Source organism: Dendrobates tinctorius, unplaced genomic scaffold (assembly GCF_039654945.1).
Source record: "Dendrobates tinctorius isolate UK_male_01 unplaced genomic scaffold, ASM3965494v1 ptg000090l, whole genome shotgun sequence".
In the NCBI taxonomy this organism is placed as follows: Eukaryota; Metazoa; Chordata; class Amphibia; order Anura; family Dendrobatidae; genus Dendrobates; species Dendrobates tinctorius.
Window position 1 is genome coordinate 10514929 of NW_027361758.1, and position 18127 is coordinate 10533055.

General features: G+C 50.6%; 1 protein-coding gene across 1 annotated transcript in view; it reads right to left on the reverse strand.

The window, feature by feature from the left end:
- Positions 1 to 18127, reverse strand: part of DDX55 (DEAD-box helicase 55) — a 47259-nt gene that overhangs the window by 12585 nt on the left and 16547 nt on the right. The window contains exons 7-9 of the mRNA XM_073586104.1: positions 17268 to 17457; positions 5320 to 5402; positions 5101 to 5232 (exon numbers count right to left, since the gene is read on the reverse strand). Coding sequence (XP_073442205.1) covers positions 5101 to 5232; positions 5320 to 5402; positions 17268 to 17457 — 405 coding nt within the window. The remainder of the gene's footprint in view (positions 1 to 5100; positions 5233 to 5319; positions 5403 to 17267; positions 17458 to 18127) is intronic.

The following is an 18127-nucleotide window of genomic DNA, read 5'->3' on the forward strand; positions in this document are numbered from 1 at the left end:
CTTCTTGAATGGTGGACTTGATCCACCTAGCAAGGGTGGCTTTGGAAGCCGGTAGCCCCTTGCGAACGTCTTCTGGAAGAAGGAAAAGTGAATCAGACTTCCGGAAGGGAGCAGTCCTAGACACGTAAATACGCAATGCCCTGACAAGGTCAAGCGTATGCAGAGCCTTCTCCACTCTATGAACGGGAACCAGGCAAAGAGATGGTAGTGAGATTTTCTCATTGAGGTGGAAGGTGGACACAACCTTCGGAAGGAAGGATGGCACTGTACGGAGAACCACCTTGTCCTGATGAAAAACCAGGAAGGGTTGCCTGCAGGAAAGAGCTGAAAGTTCGGACACCCTGCGTAGCGAGGTGATTGCCACCAGGAAAAAAAACACTTTCTGTGATAGAAAGCGGAGTGAGACCTCCTTTAGGGGTTCAAAAGGAGGTGCCTGTAGTGCTGTCAAGACCAGGTTGAGGTCCCACGTCTCCGACGGATGTTTGTAGGGGGGAACCAATCGAGAAACCCCTTGGAGAAAAGTCTTCACTTGCGGCTTGTTAGCAATATGCCTCTGAAAGAGCACTGAAAGCGCTGACACTTGGCTCTTAAGCAAGCCCATGGATAGCCCGGCGTCCAGGCCTGACTGACGGAAACCGAGGACCTTTGGAAGAGAATAGGGGAGTGGGATGTGCCCACGAGATTCGCACCATGTGAAGAAAGCCTTCCAGGTATGATAGTAAATCTTGGCTGAAGTTGGCTTTCGAGCCCTGATCATGGTTTTAACAACGTCCGATGAAAAACCTGCTTGGTTCAAAAACCAGGTCTCAATGGCCACGCCGTCAAATTGAGAGCCCCTGATTTCTGGTGGAAGAACGGGCCTTGTGACAGAAGGTCGTGACGTGTGGGGAGACGCCAGGGAGCGTCTGCTGTGAGTTGCACTACGTCGGCGTACCATGTACGCCTGGGCCAGTCTGGAGCGAATAGGATGGTGGGAACACCCTCTTGTTTGATCTTCCTCAGGACTCTGGAAATCAGGGGAAGGGGTGGAAAATGTACAGAAGCTGGAACTGGGTCCAGTCCTGAACCAGGGCATCTGCTCCGAGCGACTGCGGATCGCGCGTCCTGGCCATGAAATTGGGAACTTTGGCATTGAGATGGAATGCCATCAGAACCACGTCCGGGATCCCCCAACGATGGCAGATCTGATGGAAAACTTCGGGATGGAGAGACCACTCCCCGGAGTCCATTCCTTGACGGCTGAGATAGTCGGCTTCCCAGTTGTCCACACCCGGAATATGGACCGCAGAGAGTACCGACCTCGCATCCTCCGCCCAGTGTAGGATACGTGTTACTTCGTTCATTGCCTGGATGCTGCGGGTGCCGCCTTGATGGTTCACGTATGCCACCGCCGTGGCATTGTCCGACTGCACTCTGATATGAGAGTCTGCTAGCAAGTGATGGAAGGCTTTCAATGCCAGGAAGATGGCCCGAATTTCCAGGATGTTGATGGGCATGGTCACTTCCATTGGTGACCACTTGCCTTGCGCTCTGTGATGTAGGTGTACCGCGCCCCAACCCGTAAGGCTTGCACCGGTGGTCAAAACCTTTCAGTGACCGGAGAGAAAAGATTTTCCCATTGCAAGCGAGGTTGGCTGGAGCCACCAGTGCAGGGACCTCCTGGTTTTCGCTGATAACAGGAACTCTCTGTTGAGGGAGAACAGATTCCTGTCCCAGGACTTGAGGATGGGGTCTGAGGTGAAACTGGGCAAATGGTACCGCTTCCATTGCCGCTGCCATCCTGCCCAGTCCGCTCGTGGCATACCGGAGAGATCGGGGAAAAACTGCGGAGGCGAGTGTGAACTCCCAAACGGAGGGTCAGTGCCTTGTCCCTGGGGAGGATCACCAGACCCCTGGAGGTGTCGAATAGCATCCCCAGGAAGGTCAGAGACTGACTCGGGGTAGTCGAGGACTTCTGTAAATTGACTAACCATCCAAGGTGACTCAGAGTGTCGATCGTGATTGAGACGTTGACCTCGCAGTCCTTGAAGGTGGGGGCCTTGATAAGAAGGTCGTCCAGGTATTGAACGACTACTATGCCTCTGGAGTGCAGAACGTCCATGGTAGCTGCCATGTCCTTTGTAAATGTTCTGGGAGCCGTGGCGAGACCAAACGGGAGGGCCACAAACTGGTAATGGTCTTGGTTGATTGCAAGTTTGAGAAATCTCTGATGGGCGGAGCAATCGGTATATGCAGGTATGCGTCCTGTATGTCTATGGAGGCGAGATATTCTCCTTCCTCCATGGACACAACGATTGACCGGAGGGATTCCATGCGAAGGTGACGAACTCGGACATACTTATCGAGTTGCTTGAGGTCTAGTATTGGTCGGACGCTGCCTCCCTTTTTGGGCACCACGAACAGGTTGGAGTAGAACCCTCGTAAGCGCTCGTCTGCTGGAACCGGTATTATGACTCCTGCTTGCAGGAGGGATGAAACCGCTTGATGGAAGGCTCGAGCTTTGAGTGGAGGTTTTGGAGAGACAGAGACAAAAAACCTGTGCGGTGGGCTGGTAGTAACTCGATCTTGTATCCTGAAGACACTATTTCCTTGACCCACCTGTCTTCTGTAATAGGCAGCCAGACCTGCTGAAAGAGTAGCAGTCGTCCGCCTACAAGTGTTTTCCGGAGGGGATGAGTAATGATGAATGAAAAGTCTGAGCTTTCCCTCCCTTGGATTTTGCCTGGCTTGCCTTTGACTGCCAGTTTCTGTCCGGCCTCTGTGCCACCCCCGTGTGTTGTCCCTGCGAGGGTAACTGTTATGATTTTGTGCCGGGAGCGAGACGGACTAGCCTGAAGAATTCCGAAAGGATCGGAAACGAGATTGATTACGTCTTTTAAACGTGCGTTTTGGTTTTAGCTGAGGGAGGGAAGTACTTTTACCCCCGGTAGCATTGGATATCATTGTATCCAGCTTTTCACCGAAAGGACGGCCCCTGAAGTACGGGAGATTTGTTAGGGACTTTTTTAAGGCCGCATCCGCCTTCCATTCTCTTAGCCAGAGAATACGCCGGATTGTGATGGCGTTTGATGCTATTTCCGCTACCCCTCTTGCAGAATCCAACGCTACATGGACCATGTAATCTGCCACTACTGCAATTTGCACCGCCTGGTCCGCCAGCTGAGGATTTGAAGCTTGGAGGCCCTGTTGTATTAGATCAGCCCAGGCCATAATGGCCTTGGCTGCCCAAGCTGAAGCAAATGCAGGAGCCAAAGAGGCACCTGCCGCCTCAAAGATTGAACGAGCCATGCGTTCTACCTGTCTGTCTGCTGCGTCCTTGAGGGTTGAGCTGTCCGGCAGCGAGAGAAGCGTTTGTGCTGCCAGCCTAGAGACTGGAGGATCCACTTTAGGCGGATCTATCCAATCCTTAGTGTCCTTCTGTGGGAAGGGGTACTTTGCTTTCAAGTATTTGCGATTGGCGAATTTTTTCTCAGCCTGCGAAAAATGCTTAGAAAGTATTTTTTGAAATTCCGGGTGATCAGGAAAGACCTCAGATGGTTTCTGAACACTTTCAAAGGAAATCTTGTGTTCTGGTACTTCAGGGGTTGGATCAGAAAAGTCTAGCACCCGAAGGATGGAAGAGATTATATACTCAACTAGCGCAGTATTGCTAGGGGGACAAGGGAGCAGAGCGTTCCTTGTTTCGTTATCTGAGTTGGAGTCACATATGCCCTCTGAGTCTTGCGCATCGCTAAGGAGCTCCCTAGCGGGCGAACTAGGGCTGTTCTGTGGTCTGGGATCGTTGTGGAGATCCACATTGTCTCTCTCTATCAGGGGACGGTCTCGGTGACCTGTAGCCACTGTGCCTCTCCCTGGAGGGGGACGAACTAGTGCTATGTGAGGACGCAGATGAACGTGACCTGTGGGTCCGCTTACGTCTCGAACTGTCGTAAGCGGCCTGTTCCTGATACCGGACGTCCTTTTGCTGATAAATCCCACGTCTTGTGCCCCCCAGAGACTGCTGTGCTGCCTTCAGTTTCTTCAGGTGCAGCAAGACGGCCACCGGATTCTGAGGTGGAGGGGGCGGAGAGCTGAAAAGGGCGCGCGGAGCTATGTAAAAGCGCACCCCTCCTGTCTCGATCCGCCCCTTCTATGACACTGTAGTGTCATTTTTCGTCATCCGGGGGGCGGGAATAAGGCGGCGACTTCGGCTAGGCCGAAGCCGCGGCCTAAATTTGATAGCTCATGCCCAGAAGGGCTCCAGGACGGCGCGGTTGTCCGGGGGAGGGTCGGATTCCAACCAGACCCCCCGGATTGAACGGTAGGCTAGCGGTGGGGAGACATGAGCGCCACCTGGGCCCTGTGGGGGGTCCCTTTGAGGCGCTATGCAGATGGTGCTGCCGCAGAGACAGGGGTGCCGGGAGCCCTGTCTCCGACAAGTGCCAGGCCTGCCTGCACATCCCCCGGTCCAAACAGGAGCCCGCAGCTGGGCTGGGGTCCCTGGACATGTAAGTGGCCGAATGGTGCCTGGTACAGGCCCTACCTGTGGTGTCTCGACCTAATGCCCCCAGAGGGGGATTAGGGAGGGTGCTGCTGTCACCGTCATGGGGCTTCGTCCTACCCTCGACCTCAACCCAGAGCCCAAGGAACTGGGGAAGGAGGGGGGGGCCTCGACTTCGAACCAGTACCCGAGGGACTGGGGAAGGAGCGACATGGGGAAGAGCCATCTCGACCTCAACCGGGTACCCCTTAATAGGGGACCGAGGAGGGAGCCATGCCGGGAGTCTCACTGGAGACCCACTTTTCTTCATCTGTAATCCGTTGAAAAAAAATCTTAGGTGTGCCTCCTTACGACACTAAGCAAAAACTGGAGAAGGCTGACGCCGTCCAGGGGTGTATACTGCAGAGGAGGAGCCAAAGTTAATCTTTTTCAGATTATGCATAGTGTCGCCTCCTAGTGGACAGCAGCGTAACAACCACGGTTCTGTGTCCCCCAATAAGGCGACAGAGTAATCTTAAACGTCATGTCAGATGTTGCAGTGCATGGTCTTTGATAAAGACCTTCTTCCATTTGTGAACACTCTATAAACCAACAAGATGCCGTCTGTACAGTTTTCTCACCTTTCAAGCTTCCTAAATTCTGTGAAAATCCTGTTACGCTTGTGTTTCATTTTTCCATGAATGCTCATTACATCCACATTTTTCACAAACGTTTCTAATGCTTTCCCATAGTACTCCACACAGGCACAGGTACTGCGTATAAAAGCAGACAATGGCATTGTAATAGCAGAACAAAAAAGCAGACTCTTGGTCAAGACTTCACCCACAATTAGTTCTTACCTGAAAAACACAAGATGTTTCTCCTGCTTGCGCTGACGTAAGAAACTCACAAGGTAGTTGAATTTTTCATCTGTTTTGCAAACCTATTAAAAGCAAAATAGTTGGGACAAACGATCTATATTTATTAGCCCCTCTCAAACAATTCAAAAGGCAACCTGCCCTAGTCACAAGTCAAGACAGGCTGCAGTCTGTGCAGGACATGCTCCAGCGACCGGTGTCTTAGCTGACAAGAGGAGCTGTATCATAAGCACACATATCTCCACGAGCTGAGAAGACCGTGACATGAGAAGAAATAATTCTCCATTGCTGACTGGGCACAATGTTTTGTCTCCAGCCTCAGTCACAGCCCCTGTCCTTGGCTCATGAACGTATGTGTGCATATAATAAAGCTCCTCTGTCAGTTGAGAGATAGGTCCCGGGAGCTGTGTTTCTTCAAACTGCAAATTTTCCTGACACATGATTAGGATGGACTGCCAGTTGAATTACTTGACAGGGACATTTTATTACATTCTTGCAGAACCCCTTTAAGACCCCTTCATCTCTTACATAACATTAAAAAAGTACTCCTATCAAAAATATTTATGACATCATAGGACAACTACATCCTTTTCCAAAACAGGTATCCTGCGTCCCAGGTCTTTCGTTTTAATGTATCTTTAGGTCTGGTTCACACGCTGCATTTTTCCATGAAAAGAATCAAAACGCTGCACTCTACAGTACTAGCAAAGTGAATGATATCTGACATCTCATGCACACGGTGCTTATTTTTTTACCTTGCAGAATTCAACCATCAAACTATTTTTTTCAAATCCGCAGGAGATCACTTCTTTCAGCGTTTTTGCTGTGTTTTTCACCCATTCAAATGAACGTGGGGAAAAAACGCACGTACAAATGCATATTTTTTTTTAATTAACTTATCCATTCAAGAGTAACAACAAACATTTGGAGAATATACGATCATTATACATTTCGCATATATTTAATGCACACAAGCATTTCCATTTTCCCAAAAACAAGTATAACCCACTCACCATCTCCCCCCACCCCTCCCACTGTCCCAACAAACCCCACTTCCCGATCTGGTGCACAGCAAAACACATATTGAGCTAATATTAAAGCATCAGTAAACTGAAAACTACATCCCTCGATAACTTCTTAGATTCCACCCTGGGGCATCGAATCCAGTTGCCACATTGCTTATCACCATTGCTCCCCTTTTAATATATACTTTCTTTTCCATCAGTATTGTGGTTTTTCAAACAGATGGATATTTCATCCAATGACGGGGGATCTTTTACCAACCAATGGTTGGCTATGGACTCCTTAACTTGGTAGAATATAGGGATTTTTGAGTACTCACTGTAAAATCCTTTTCTCAGAGCCAATCATTGGGGGGGGACAGGCAGTGGGTGTTATGCTGCTGGCCACTACGAAGACACTAAGTAAACCAGAAAAAAATAGGCTAAACAGGGTGGGTGCTGTGTCCCCCAATGATTGGCTCGGAGAAAAGGATTTTATGGTGAGTACACAAAAATCCCTATTTCTCCTACGCCTCATTGGGGAACACAGAGACAGTGGGACGTCCTAAAGCAGTCCCTGGGTGGGGAGCATACATCTGATAATACCCCATGTACCACTGAATCAACACTGAGGTACTGCCGATTGCAGGCTGCATCTGCCAAGAGCTGCATCCGCAGAGGCCTGAGAATGAATTAGGCAAGGTTTGTAAAGGTATGCAGGCTGAATCAAGTAGCAGCCTTGCGGACAGGCCTGAGAATGAATTTGGTAATGTTTTGTAAAAAGTATGCAGACTGGACCAAGTCACAGCCTTGCAGACCTGTTCTGCCGAGGCCTGGTGACGAATGGCCGAAGAGGCGCCCATTGACCGGGTAGAGTGCGCCTTAATCCCCGCTGGGACAAGCACGTTCCTGACATGGTAGGACTCCTGAATCGCCAAGCGAATCCAGCTGGCTAGCATTGCTTTTGATGCGGCTAGACCCTTCCTATGCCCCTCTGGAAGCATGAACAGGGCATCTGACTTGTGGAAGGGAGCCGTCCGCGAGATGTACCGTCTCAGCACCCTAACTACATCCAGGGTGTGGAGGGCCTTTTCAATGCGATGGACTGGCGCCGGACAAAAGGAAGGCAAAAGAAATTCCTCGATGAGATGGAAAGAGGAGACGACCTTGGGCAGGAAGGACGGGGTCGTCCTGAGAACTACCTTTTCCTGATGAAAATTCAGGAACGGAGAACGACAGGACAGGGCTGCCAATTCCGAAACTCATCTGATTGATGTAAATGCCACTAGAAAGATCAACTTCCAAGAGAGGACGGTCAGTGACACGTCCTGCAGCGGTTCGAAAGGAGCTTCCTGTAAGGCCCCAAGAACCAGGTTAAGGTCCCATGATTCCAATGGCCTTCTATAAGGAGGCGGCCACATGGTAAACTCCCTGAATGAATGTCTTGACCTGAAGTTTGTTGGCAATTTTGCGTTGGAAAAGCACTGACAAGGCCGAAATTTGGCCCTTGAGCGAGCTAAGCGAGAGGCCTGATTTTAATCAAACATGAAGGAATTCCAATATGGCAGGAATGGAGAACACCAGAGGTGATCGACCATGATCCTTGCACCACGAAAAAGAAGGTTTTCCAGGTGCGGTGATAGATGCACATGGACACAGGCTTCCTAGCACTAATCATAGTGGAAATCACGCCGTGAGAGAACCCAGCCTGTGCTAAAATCCAGGATTCAACGGCCACACCGTCAAAGACAGGGCCCCGGAGTTCTGGGGGTAAATCGGGCCCTGAGAGTGTAGATCCATGCGATCTGGACGTCGCCAGGGGACGTCGGCAACTAGTTGTATTAGTTCTGCATACCATGCTCGGCGCGGCCAAGCTGACGCGACTAGGATCACTGGTACTCCCTCTGCTCTGATGACTCTCGGAAGCAAGGGAAGAGGAGGGAAGATGTACGGGAGCTGGAACTGGTGCCATGGCAGAACTAAGGTGTCCGCTCCAATGGCGCATGGATCGGGCAATGAACCAAGGAACCTTGTTGCTTAGTCTTGAGGCCATGAAATCCACATCCGGAGTCCCCCAACGATGACAAATCTGCTGAAAGACTTCTGGATAAAGAGACCACTCTCCCGAGGCAATGCTTTGGCGACTGAGAAAATCTGCCGCCCAATTTTCTACGCCCGGGATGTGGATTGCTGAGATGGGCGAATGGTTGGTCTCGGCTCAATGGAGGATGTGAGTCACTTCGTGCATGGCCATCCTGCTCCGGGTACCTCCCTGGAGGTTGATATACGCTACAGCCGTGGCGTTGTCAGGTTGGATCCTGATGGGGTGATCTGCGAGCAGATGGTGGAAACTCCGTAGAGCTAATCTGATCGCTCGTATCTCCAAAATGTTGATGGGGAGACATGACTCTCGGGTCAACCAACGACCCTGTGCTGTGTGGTGACGAAAGACCGCACCCCAGCCCAGAAGACTTGCGTCGGTGGTTACTACCAACCATCTTACTGGGAGAAAAGACCTCCCTTGATTCAGGGAGGACCTCAGAGACCACCACCTGAGGGCTGGCCTGACCCGCAGGGACAGAAGGATCGGACGGTCCAGGGAGAACGGGTTCTGGTCCCAAGCTAACAGCAACGCATGTTCTAAGGAACGGAGATGGAACTGTGCAAATGCAACAGCTTCCATCGCAGCCACCATCTTTCCGAGAACTCTCATGCTGAAACGAATGGAGTGAGAAACTGGTCGGGAAAGCCCACGCTGACTGTAGTAAGGCTTGGGTCTTTTCTGGAGAGAGAATGACCAACCTGCGGGCAGTGTCCAAGATAATTCCTAAAAAGGAAATCTGCTGACTCTGTTTCGGGAAAGACTTTTCGAAGTTTATCTTCCACCCCAGGTGAGAAAGTGTATTTACTGTTATATCCACGGATTCCTCGCAGGCTGGAAGGGACGGACCCTTGATGAGCAGGTCGTCCAGATACAGTAACACCACTACTCCCCGAGAGTGGAGAATGGCCATGACAGCCGCCATGACCTTGGTAAAGTCCCTGGGGGTGGTGGCGAGTCCGAAGGGCAAGGCAACAAACTGGAAGTGTTCCTCGTGAATTGCAAAACGCAGGAACTGCTGGTGGGACGGGCAGATCAGAATGTGAAGGTAAGCGTCCTTGATGTCGATGGATGCTAGGAACTCTCCTTTTTCCATGGAAGCGACAACTGATCGGAGAGATTCCATTCGGAATTGCCGTACCCTGACAAACTGATTTAACAGCTTGAGATCCAGAATGGGTCGCATCGTCCCGTCCTTCTTTGGAACCACAAAAAGGTTTGAATAAAATCCTCTGAACCTTTCGTGATGAGAGCCTGGAATGATGACTCTGTCCCTTAGTAGAGCCTGAACAGCCCGAAGGAAGGCTCTTGTCTCTTTCTTGGGGGGAGAAGAAGGGAAAAACCGAGTTGGAAGGGAGAAGAAAATTCCATCTTGTATCCCGAAGACACCAGCTCCCTGACCCACTTGTCGTGGACGACCGCGAGCCAGGTGTGACTGAAGGAAAGTAGGCGACCGCCTACTTTGTCGGTGTCCGTCGGATACTGCAACAAGTCATTGGGTCGATCTATGAGATCTGGCTCCACTAGATCCAGAAGCCCTAGGCCTGGGTTTCCAAGAGCGGTTAGGTCTGTATGAGACCTGGGAGCCTCTGTCTCCGCGCGGGGACCGACATGATCCGGAAGAGAAGGACCAACCGGATTTGTTGCGAAAAGATGGAAAACGCGTCGGCTGTTGGTTGCGAAACGGCCGAACAGTCTTTTGTTGAGGAAGGAATTTACTTTTTCCCCCGGTAGTATCAGAAATGAGCTGGTCCAGTTTCTCTCCAAAAAGACAACCCGTTTGAAAGGGGAGAGAAGTCAACGATCTTTTAGATGTGGCATCCGCCCACCAGTCGCGGAGCCATAGGGTTCTTCTAATGGAGATCGCATCCTACCGGCAGTTTGAGCAGCGCAATTGGCGGCATCTAAAGAAGCGTCCACTTCAAAGTCCGCCGCGTGAATTATCTGCCTGGCGACAGTGGTTGCCTTCGGAGGAAGATTGGGCCTTAGTGACCCAAATTGCTGCGAAAGATGGAAAAAGCGCTGCTCCTGAAGCTTCAAAATAGGGATTTTTGTGTACTCACAGTAAAATCCTTTTCTCCGAGCCAATCATTCGGGGACACAGAGACAGTGGGTGTTATGCTGCTGGCCAATAGGAGGACACTAAGTAAACCAGGAAAAAGTTAGCTCCTCCCCTGCAGTATACACCCTCTCGCTGGCTGAGATTTCTCCAGTTCGGTGAAAAAAGCAGTAGGAGCATAAACAGTCAATAATAACCATAACTAATTCAAAGCCTAAGACTGCTACAGTGAGCCAATAGGCTAAACAGGGTGGGTGCTGTGTCCCCCAATGATTGGCTCGGAGAAAAGGATTTTACGGTGAGTACACAAAAATCCCTATTTCTCCTACGCCTCATTGGGGGACACAGAGAGAGAGGGACGTCCTAAAGCAGTCCCTGGTTGGGGAGCAACATCTGCTAATACTCCATGTACCACTGAGTCAACAGTGAGGTACTGCTGATTGCAGGCTGCATCCGCAGAGGCCTGAGAATGAATTAGGCAATGTTTGTAAAGGTATGCAGGCTGGATCAAGTCGCAGCCTTGCGGACAGGCCGGAGAATGAAATTGGTAATATTTTGTAAAAAAGTATGCAGACTGGACCAAGTCGCAGCCTTGCAGACCTGTTCTGCCGAGGCCTGGTGCCGAATGGCCGAAGAGGCGCCCACTGACCAGATAGAGTGCGCCTAAATCCCCACTGGGACAGGCGCGTTCCTGACACAGTACGACTACTGAATCGCCAGGGGAATCCACCTGGCTAGCGTTGCTTTGACACGGCGAGACTCTTCCTATGCCCCCCTGGAAGCATGAACAGGGCATCTGACTTGTGGAAGGGAGCCGTCCGCGAGATGTACCGTCTCAGCGCCCTAACCACATCCAGGGTGTGGAGGGCCTTCTCAATGCGATGGACTGGTGCCAGACAAAAGGAAAGGCAAAACAATTTCCTCATTGAGATGGAAAGAGAAGACAAAATTGGGCAGGAAGGACGGGGACGTCCTGAGAACTACCTTTTCCTGATGAAAAATTCAGGAACGGAGAACGGCAGGAAAGAGCTGCCAATTCCAAAACTCGTCTGATTGACGTAATTGCCACTAGAAAGACCACCTTCCAAGAGAGGACGGACAGTGAAACGTCCTGCGGCGGTTCGAAAGGAGCCTCCTGTAAGGCCCCGAGAACCAGGTTAAGGTCCCATAATTCCAATGGCCTTCTATAAGGAGGCGCCATATGGGAAACTCCCTGAATGAACATCTTGACCTGAAGCCAGGTGGCAATTTTGTGTCGGAAAAGCACGGACAAGGCCGAAATTTGGCCCTTGAGCAAGCTAAGCACGAGGCCTGATTTTAAACCAGATTGAAGGAATTCAAATATGGCCAGAATGGAAAGACACCAGAGGTGATAAACTATGATCCTTGCACCAAGAAAAGAAGGTTGTCCAGGTGCGTTGATAGATGCACATGGACACAGGCTTCCTAGCACTATTCATGGTTGAAATCACGTCGTGAGAGAACCCAGCCTGTGCTAAAAACCAGGATTCAACGGCCACGCTGTCAAAGACAGGGCCCCGGCGTTCTGGTGGTGAATCGGGCCCTGCGAGTGTAGATCCATGCAATTTGGAAGTCGCCAGGGGACGTCGGCAACTAGTTGTATTAGTTCTGCATACCATGCTCGGCGCGGCCAATCTGGCGCGACAAGGATCACTGGTACTCCCTCCGCTCTGATCTTCTTAATGACCCTCGGAAGCAAGGGAAGAGGAGGGAAGATGTACGGGAGCCGGACCCGGTGCCATGGCAGAACTAGGGCGCCCGCTCCGATGGCGCATGGATCACGCAATCGGGCAATGAACCGAGGAACCTTGTTGTTTAGTCTTGAGGCCATGAGATCCACATCCGGAGTCCCCCAACGATGACAAATCTGTTGAAAGACTTCCGGATGAAGAGACCACTTCCCCGAGGCAATGCCTTGGCGACTGAGAAAATCTGCCGCACAATTTTCTACGCTCGGCCCAATGGAGGATGTGACTCGCTTCGTGCACGGCCATCATGCTCCGGGTACCTCCCTGGCGGTTGATATACGCTACAGCCGTGGCGTTGTCAGATTGGATCCTGATGTGACCTGCGAGGAGACGTAGAGCTAATTTGATCGCTTGCATCTCCAAAATGTTGATGGGGAGACTGACTCTAGGGTTGACCAATGACCTTGTGCCGTGTGGCGACGAAAGACCGCTTCCCAGCCGAGTAGACTTGCGTCGGTAGTTACTACCAACCATCTTACTGGGAGAAAACACCTCCCTAGATTCAGGGAGGACCTCAGTATCCACCACCTGAGGGATTGCCTGACCCGCAGGGACAGAGGGATCCGACGGTCCAAGGAGAACGGGTTCCTGTCCTAAGCTAACAGCAACACGTATTGTAAGGGACAGAGGTAGAACTGTGCAAATGGAACTGCTTCCATCGCTGACACCAACTTTCCTAGAACTCTCATGCCGAAACGAATGGAGTGAGAAAACAGTCGCGCTGCCTGTTGTAAGGCTTGGGTCTCTCCTGGAGGGAGAATAACCAACCCGCGAAAAGTGTCCAAGATCATCCCTAAAAGGGAAATCTGCTGAGTCGGTTTTGGGAAAGACTTTTCAAAGTTTATCTTCCACCCCAGGAGACAAAGTGTATTTACAGTTATCCATGGATTCCTCGCAGGCTGGAAGGGACGGACCCTTGATGAGCAGGTCGTCCGGATACGGTAACACCATCAATCCCCGAGAGTGGAGAATGGCCATGACAGCCGCCAAGACCTTGGTAAAGACCCTGGAGGCGGTGGCGAGTCCGAAGGACAAGACAACGAACTGGCAGTGTTCCTTGTGAATTGCAAAACGCAGAAACTGCTGGTGGGACGGGCAGATCGGAATGTGAAGGTAGGCGTCCTTGAGGTCGATGGATGCTAGGAACTCTCCTTTTTCCATGGAAAAGACAACTGATTGGAGAGATTCCATTCGGAATCGCCGTACCCTGACAAACTGATTTAACAGTATGAGATCCAGAATGGGTCACATCGTTCCGTCCTTTTTTGGAAACACAAAAAGGTTTGAACATAATCCTCTGAACCTTTCGTGATGAGGGACCGGAATGATGACTCCGACCCTTAGCAGAGCCTGAACAGCCCGAAGGAAGGCTCTTGTCTTTTTCTTGGGGGGAGAGGAAAGGAAAAACCGAGTTGGAGGGGGAGAAGAAAATTCTATCTTGTATCTGGAGGACACCAGCTCCCTGACCCACTTGTCGTCATTGGGTAGATCTATGAGATTTGGCTCCCCTAGATCCAGAAGCCCTAGGCCTGAGTTTCCAAGAGCGGATAGGTCTGTATGAGACCTGAGAGCCTCTGTCTCCGCGCGGGGACCGACCTGATCCGGAAGAGAAGGTAGAGGAGGACCAACCGGAATTGTTGCGAGAAGATCGAAAACTCGTCGGCTGTTGCGAATCGGCCGAACAGCCCCTATTATTGAGTATCAGAAATGAGTTGGTACAGTTTCTCTCCAAAACAACGAACCATTTGAAATGGGAGAGAAGACAACGATCTTTTAGGTGTGGCATCCGCCCACCAGCCGCGGAACCATAGGGCTCTTCTAATGGAAATCGCATTAGCGGCAGTTTGAGCTGCGCAATTGGCGGCATCAAAAGAAGCGTCTAATACAAGGTCAGTTGCGTAAATTATCTGCCTGGCGACAGTGGTTGCCTCCGGAGGAAGATTGGTGCCTTGGAAGGAAGTAATAAGAACTTCTGTCCAAGCGGCCGTTGCCTTAGTGACCCAAATTGCAGCGAAAGATGGAAAAAACGCTGCTCCCGAAGCTTCAAAAACTGAACGGGCAAGGGAGTCAATTTGACAATCGGAGAGGTTTCTGACTGAGGAACCCACAAAAACAGATAGAAGAGTTTTAGAAGCAAGACGCGATACAGGAGGGTCCACCGGAGGGGACTGTAACCAATCCTACATTAGGTCTGGATGAAAAGGGTATTTGGCCTGAGTAGACTTTTGCCCTGTGAACCGCTCATGTGGCCGATCCCTATGTTTCTGGATGTCTGGTAAATAACGTGCGCACACGCTAGGCTTTCTTAAATGAGCTAGGGTGTGCTGGAGAGGGAATATTTTCCTCATCCAACCTCAGAATCCTGTTGACTGATTCTATAAGAGAATCAAGCGACTCTTGATCAGTTGGGGGATTCTTAGGGGCTGACGTGTCAGATTCGAATTCAGAGCCGTGCTCGCTGTGAACCTCAGGAGAGGGCGAGCGAGAGACAGGAGTCACCGATGCTGAGGCGCTGACCGTCTCTTGGACAAGTATGGCCCCTGCTGGGGGACGGTTCCCGGCCGACGTCAGAGCACTCCTTGGGAGGTAAGGATGCTTTTTGCCTGGTTCAGAGACTTCGATAGAGACGCAGGCTACTCAGGGTTACTAAACGCAGGAGGCCCGTCAGCAGCGGCGGCGAGGTACATTGGAGCGCAGGTCAGGGCGCCGTGCGGGTCGCAGTCCGTGCATAACGGATTAGTCTGTGCACTGGGTAAGGCAGACTTGCAAGTGGTACACACGGTAAAAAACGCAGTGTGCTTTTTAACAGCCCGTTTAGCCTCTTTAGATTGAGGAATAGCGCTCCTGAAAGGGTTAACGGCAGAGTCTGTCTGCAGCTGCAAGGAATGTGCCGTGAAGAGGTTAAGCTTTAGTCTGAGGGCAGATGCAGCTTACCCGGTCCTGTGCTGGGTCCCCCGGGAGGAAAAAAATTCAAAAATAAAATAAAAACGGTGGGGTCTGAAACCAGACCCAAGTGCCTCCTACAGACACTAAGCAAAGAACTGGAGAAATCTCAGCCAGCGAGAGGGTGTATACTGCAGGGGAGGAGCTCACTTTTTGTCTGGTTTACTTAGTGTCCTCCTAGTGGCCAGCAGCATAACACCCACTGTCTCTGTGTCCCCCAATGAGGCGTAGGAAAAAACTGAACGAGCAAGGTAGTCAATTTGACGATCGGAGGGGTTTCTGATTGAGGAACCCTCAGAAACGGATAGGAGCGTTTTAGAAGTAAGACGCGATACAGGAGGGTCCACCGGAGGGGACTGTAACCAATCCTTCATTAGGTCTGGATCAAAAGGGTATTTAGCCTGAGTAGACTTTTGCCCACTCAATGGTACTAAATGCAGGAGGCCCATCAGCAGCGGTGGCGAGGGGCGTTTGAGCGCAGGTTGGGGCGCAGGCCGGGTTGCAGTCCATGCATAACGGATTAGTCTGTGCACTGGGTAAGGCAGACTTGCAAGTGGTACACACAGTAAAAAACACAGTGTGCTTCTTAGCAGCCCATTTAGCCTCCTTATATTAAGACATAGCGCTCCTGAAAGGGTTAACGGCAAAGTCTGTCTGCAGATGCAGGGAATGTGCCGGGAAGGGGTTAAGCTTTAATCTGAGGGCAGATGCAGCTTACCCACGGTCCTGTGTTGTGTCCCCCGGGAGGAAAGTGGTGGCCCTGTGGTGTCACCAAGTATCCGGCATAGCGCTCCTGAAGGGGTTAACAGCAGCTGGAGTAAAAGATATAGCCCCCGAGATTAGAATTGCGCGTCCCGTAAGTAATGAGAGGTGCCAAGAGTAGGGGGCGGCAACGTTAGAGCGGGCGGCGCCATTCAATTTGCCGGCCGGAGAAGCCGGGGTATAAATTTTTGGCCTAGCCGAGCGTTGAGAGCAGGGGGGGGGGGGGGGGGGTGCACCGTCAGCGCTTCTCCTGACCCCATACCTCCACTTCTGTGCTCAGGCAGGTCGTCGCTGTCCAGAGACTTCCAGCTGCAGATGTGTGTCTCATCCTCCGGGCGATGTAGCAGAGCTGGAGGAGGTCTTAAAGGGATATTGCTCAATTGATCCACCCTGTGGTAGGGGGATGGAGAGCTCTGGGGCTGATTCAGGGCACCCGAAGAAGCGCTGCTCAAGTCCTTCTCCATGCACTCCTGTGCTATGTCCTGTTGCGCTTGCCCTCGTATCCGTGGAGTACCGACCGTAAGGGAACCATCGTCAGAGGAATCAGCCACGTTCATTACAGGAAAGTGTACGGGGAGGTATACTCCGCGTGCTTGCCTGTTGTTGGTTCGGGGGACTGCGGGCGGTAGAAAGGAACCGTCGCCCCCTTCACTCCGTTAATTAAAAAATAAAAATTTACATAAAATTCAAAAATAAAATAAAAATGGTGGACCCAAGTACCTCCTATAGACACTAAGCAAGAACTGGAGAAATCTCAGCCAGTGAGAGGGTGTATACTGCAGGGGAGGAGCTAACTTTTTTTCTGGTTTACTCAGTGTCCTCCTAGTGGCCAGCAGCATAACACCCACTGTCTCTGTGTCCCCCAATGAGGCGTAGGAGAAATTTTGGTTATGGCTAGCTGAATTGGAGCCGAACCTTACTAGTCTCCAACAAAGTCCAGAATGCATGTCTAGGGATTGAGTGGAACTTCGGAGGCTATAATCTTCAGAGACTAACTTTCTGACACTGTCCCATAACTCAGTCAATTGGGAACAGGACCAGAACATATGCATTAAGTCCACTCCTTCCTACATTCTGAACACATCTCATCTTTTCTAAGGCTCATCTTACATATCACCTTGGGGGTCCTATACACTCTATGCACTAAAAATAACTGAGATCTTCTCTGGGCTGTATTAGTCGAGATCTTCCCTGTCAATTCAAGGAAGTCCTCCCACTTTTTTTTTTATAAATATAATCTCCCCGTTTACTCTCCTCAGTCATGTTAGTCAGGACTGACACCGACTATCATTTACCAAATAATAATTTTGAAGTCGTGCGGGTGTTTTCTGGGTGCTGGTGGCGGCCACCCCTTTCTCCTTCACAGTGATCCGCACTGGATTCCGTAGCCCAGCTCGCACCAGGTTCTCCACCTCCTGAGTTTGGGTGGCAGAGAACAGACCAGTCCTTCTTTGCTTGGGCAGAAAGCCCAATATGGTGTTTATGCTACAAATGAGAAAGAAAACATTGAGTAGGCATAAAAACTAAAGGGAGTGAAGCATGTGCTGGTAAGCAATGGTTACGTGGCAATATCAATATTGGAGAATGTTCAAATATTTATTATCAAACTCGCCCACAGATGCTGTCATATCCTACTGTGAGATAGGGCCACACAAAACATCAGCCAGGCTTGGTTTAAAGAGACTCTGTCAGCAAAGAGTGTTCAAACCAAGCACAGGCGCACGGTGCACCCTTGATGTGGCCATGTTTTTTAGTATACCTTCTCAACTGCTTGTTTTCCACCCATTTTTTGCCCTTCTCTGGCTCTATCAAGCCAGAGCTGTTAATCAAAAAAGATGGGGGGGAATAAAGGGAAAACAAACAGGTGGGAAGGTGTAGTTAAATATTTGGCCATGCCATGATGTACCAAGTGACTGTGCTTGGTTTAAACAGTCAGTGATTCTATGCTACAAGGAGAACATCAAAGGGGTATTCCCATGTCCAAAATCCTATCCTATTATGTAGTTGGTGTAATAATAATATTAGCAAATACCTCAAATTAGAAATGTAGTATAGTTCTTCTGATTCACTACGTCTCTTTCTTCATGTACAGGCATTGGAGGACCTTAGGTATCCATGGTTATGACCACTAGCAACTAGCTAAGGCTAGGTTCAC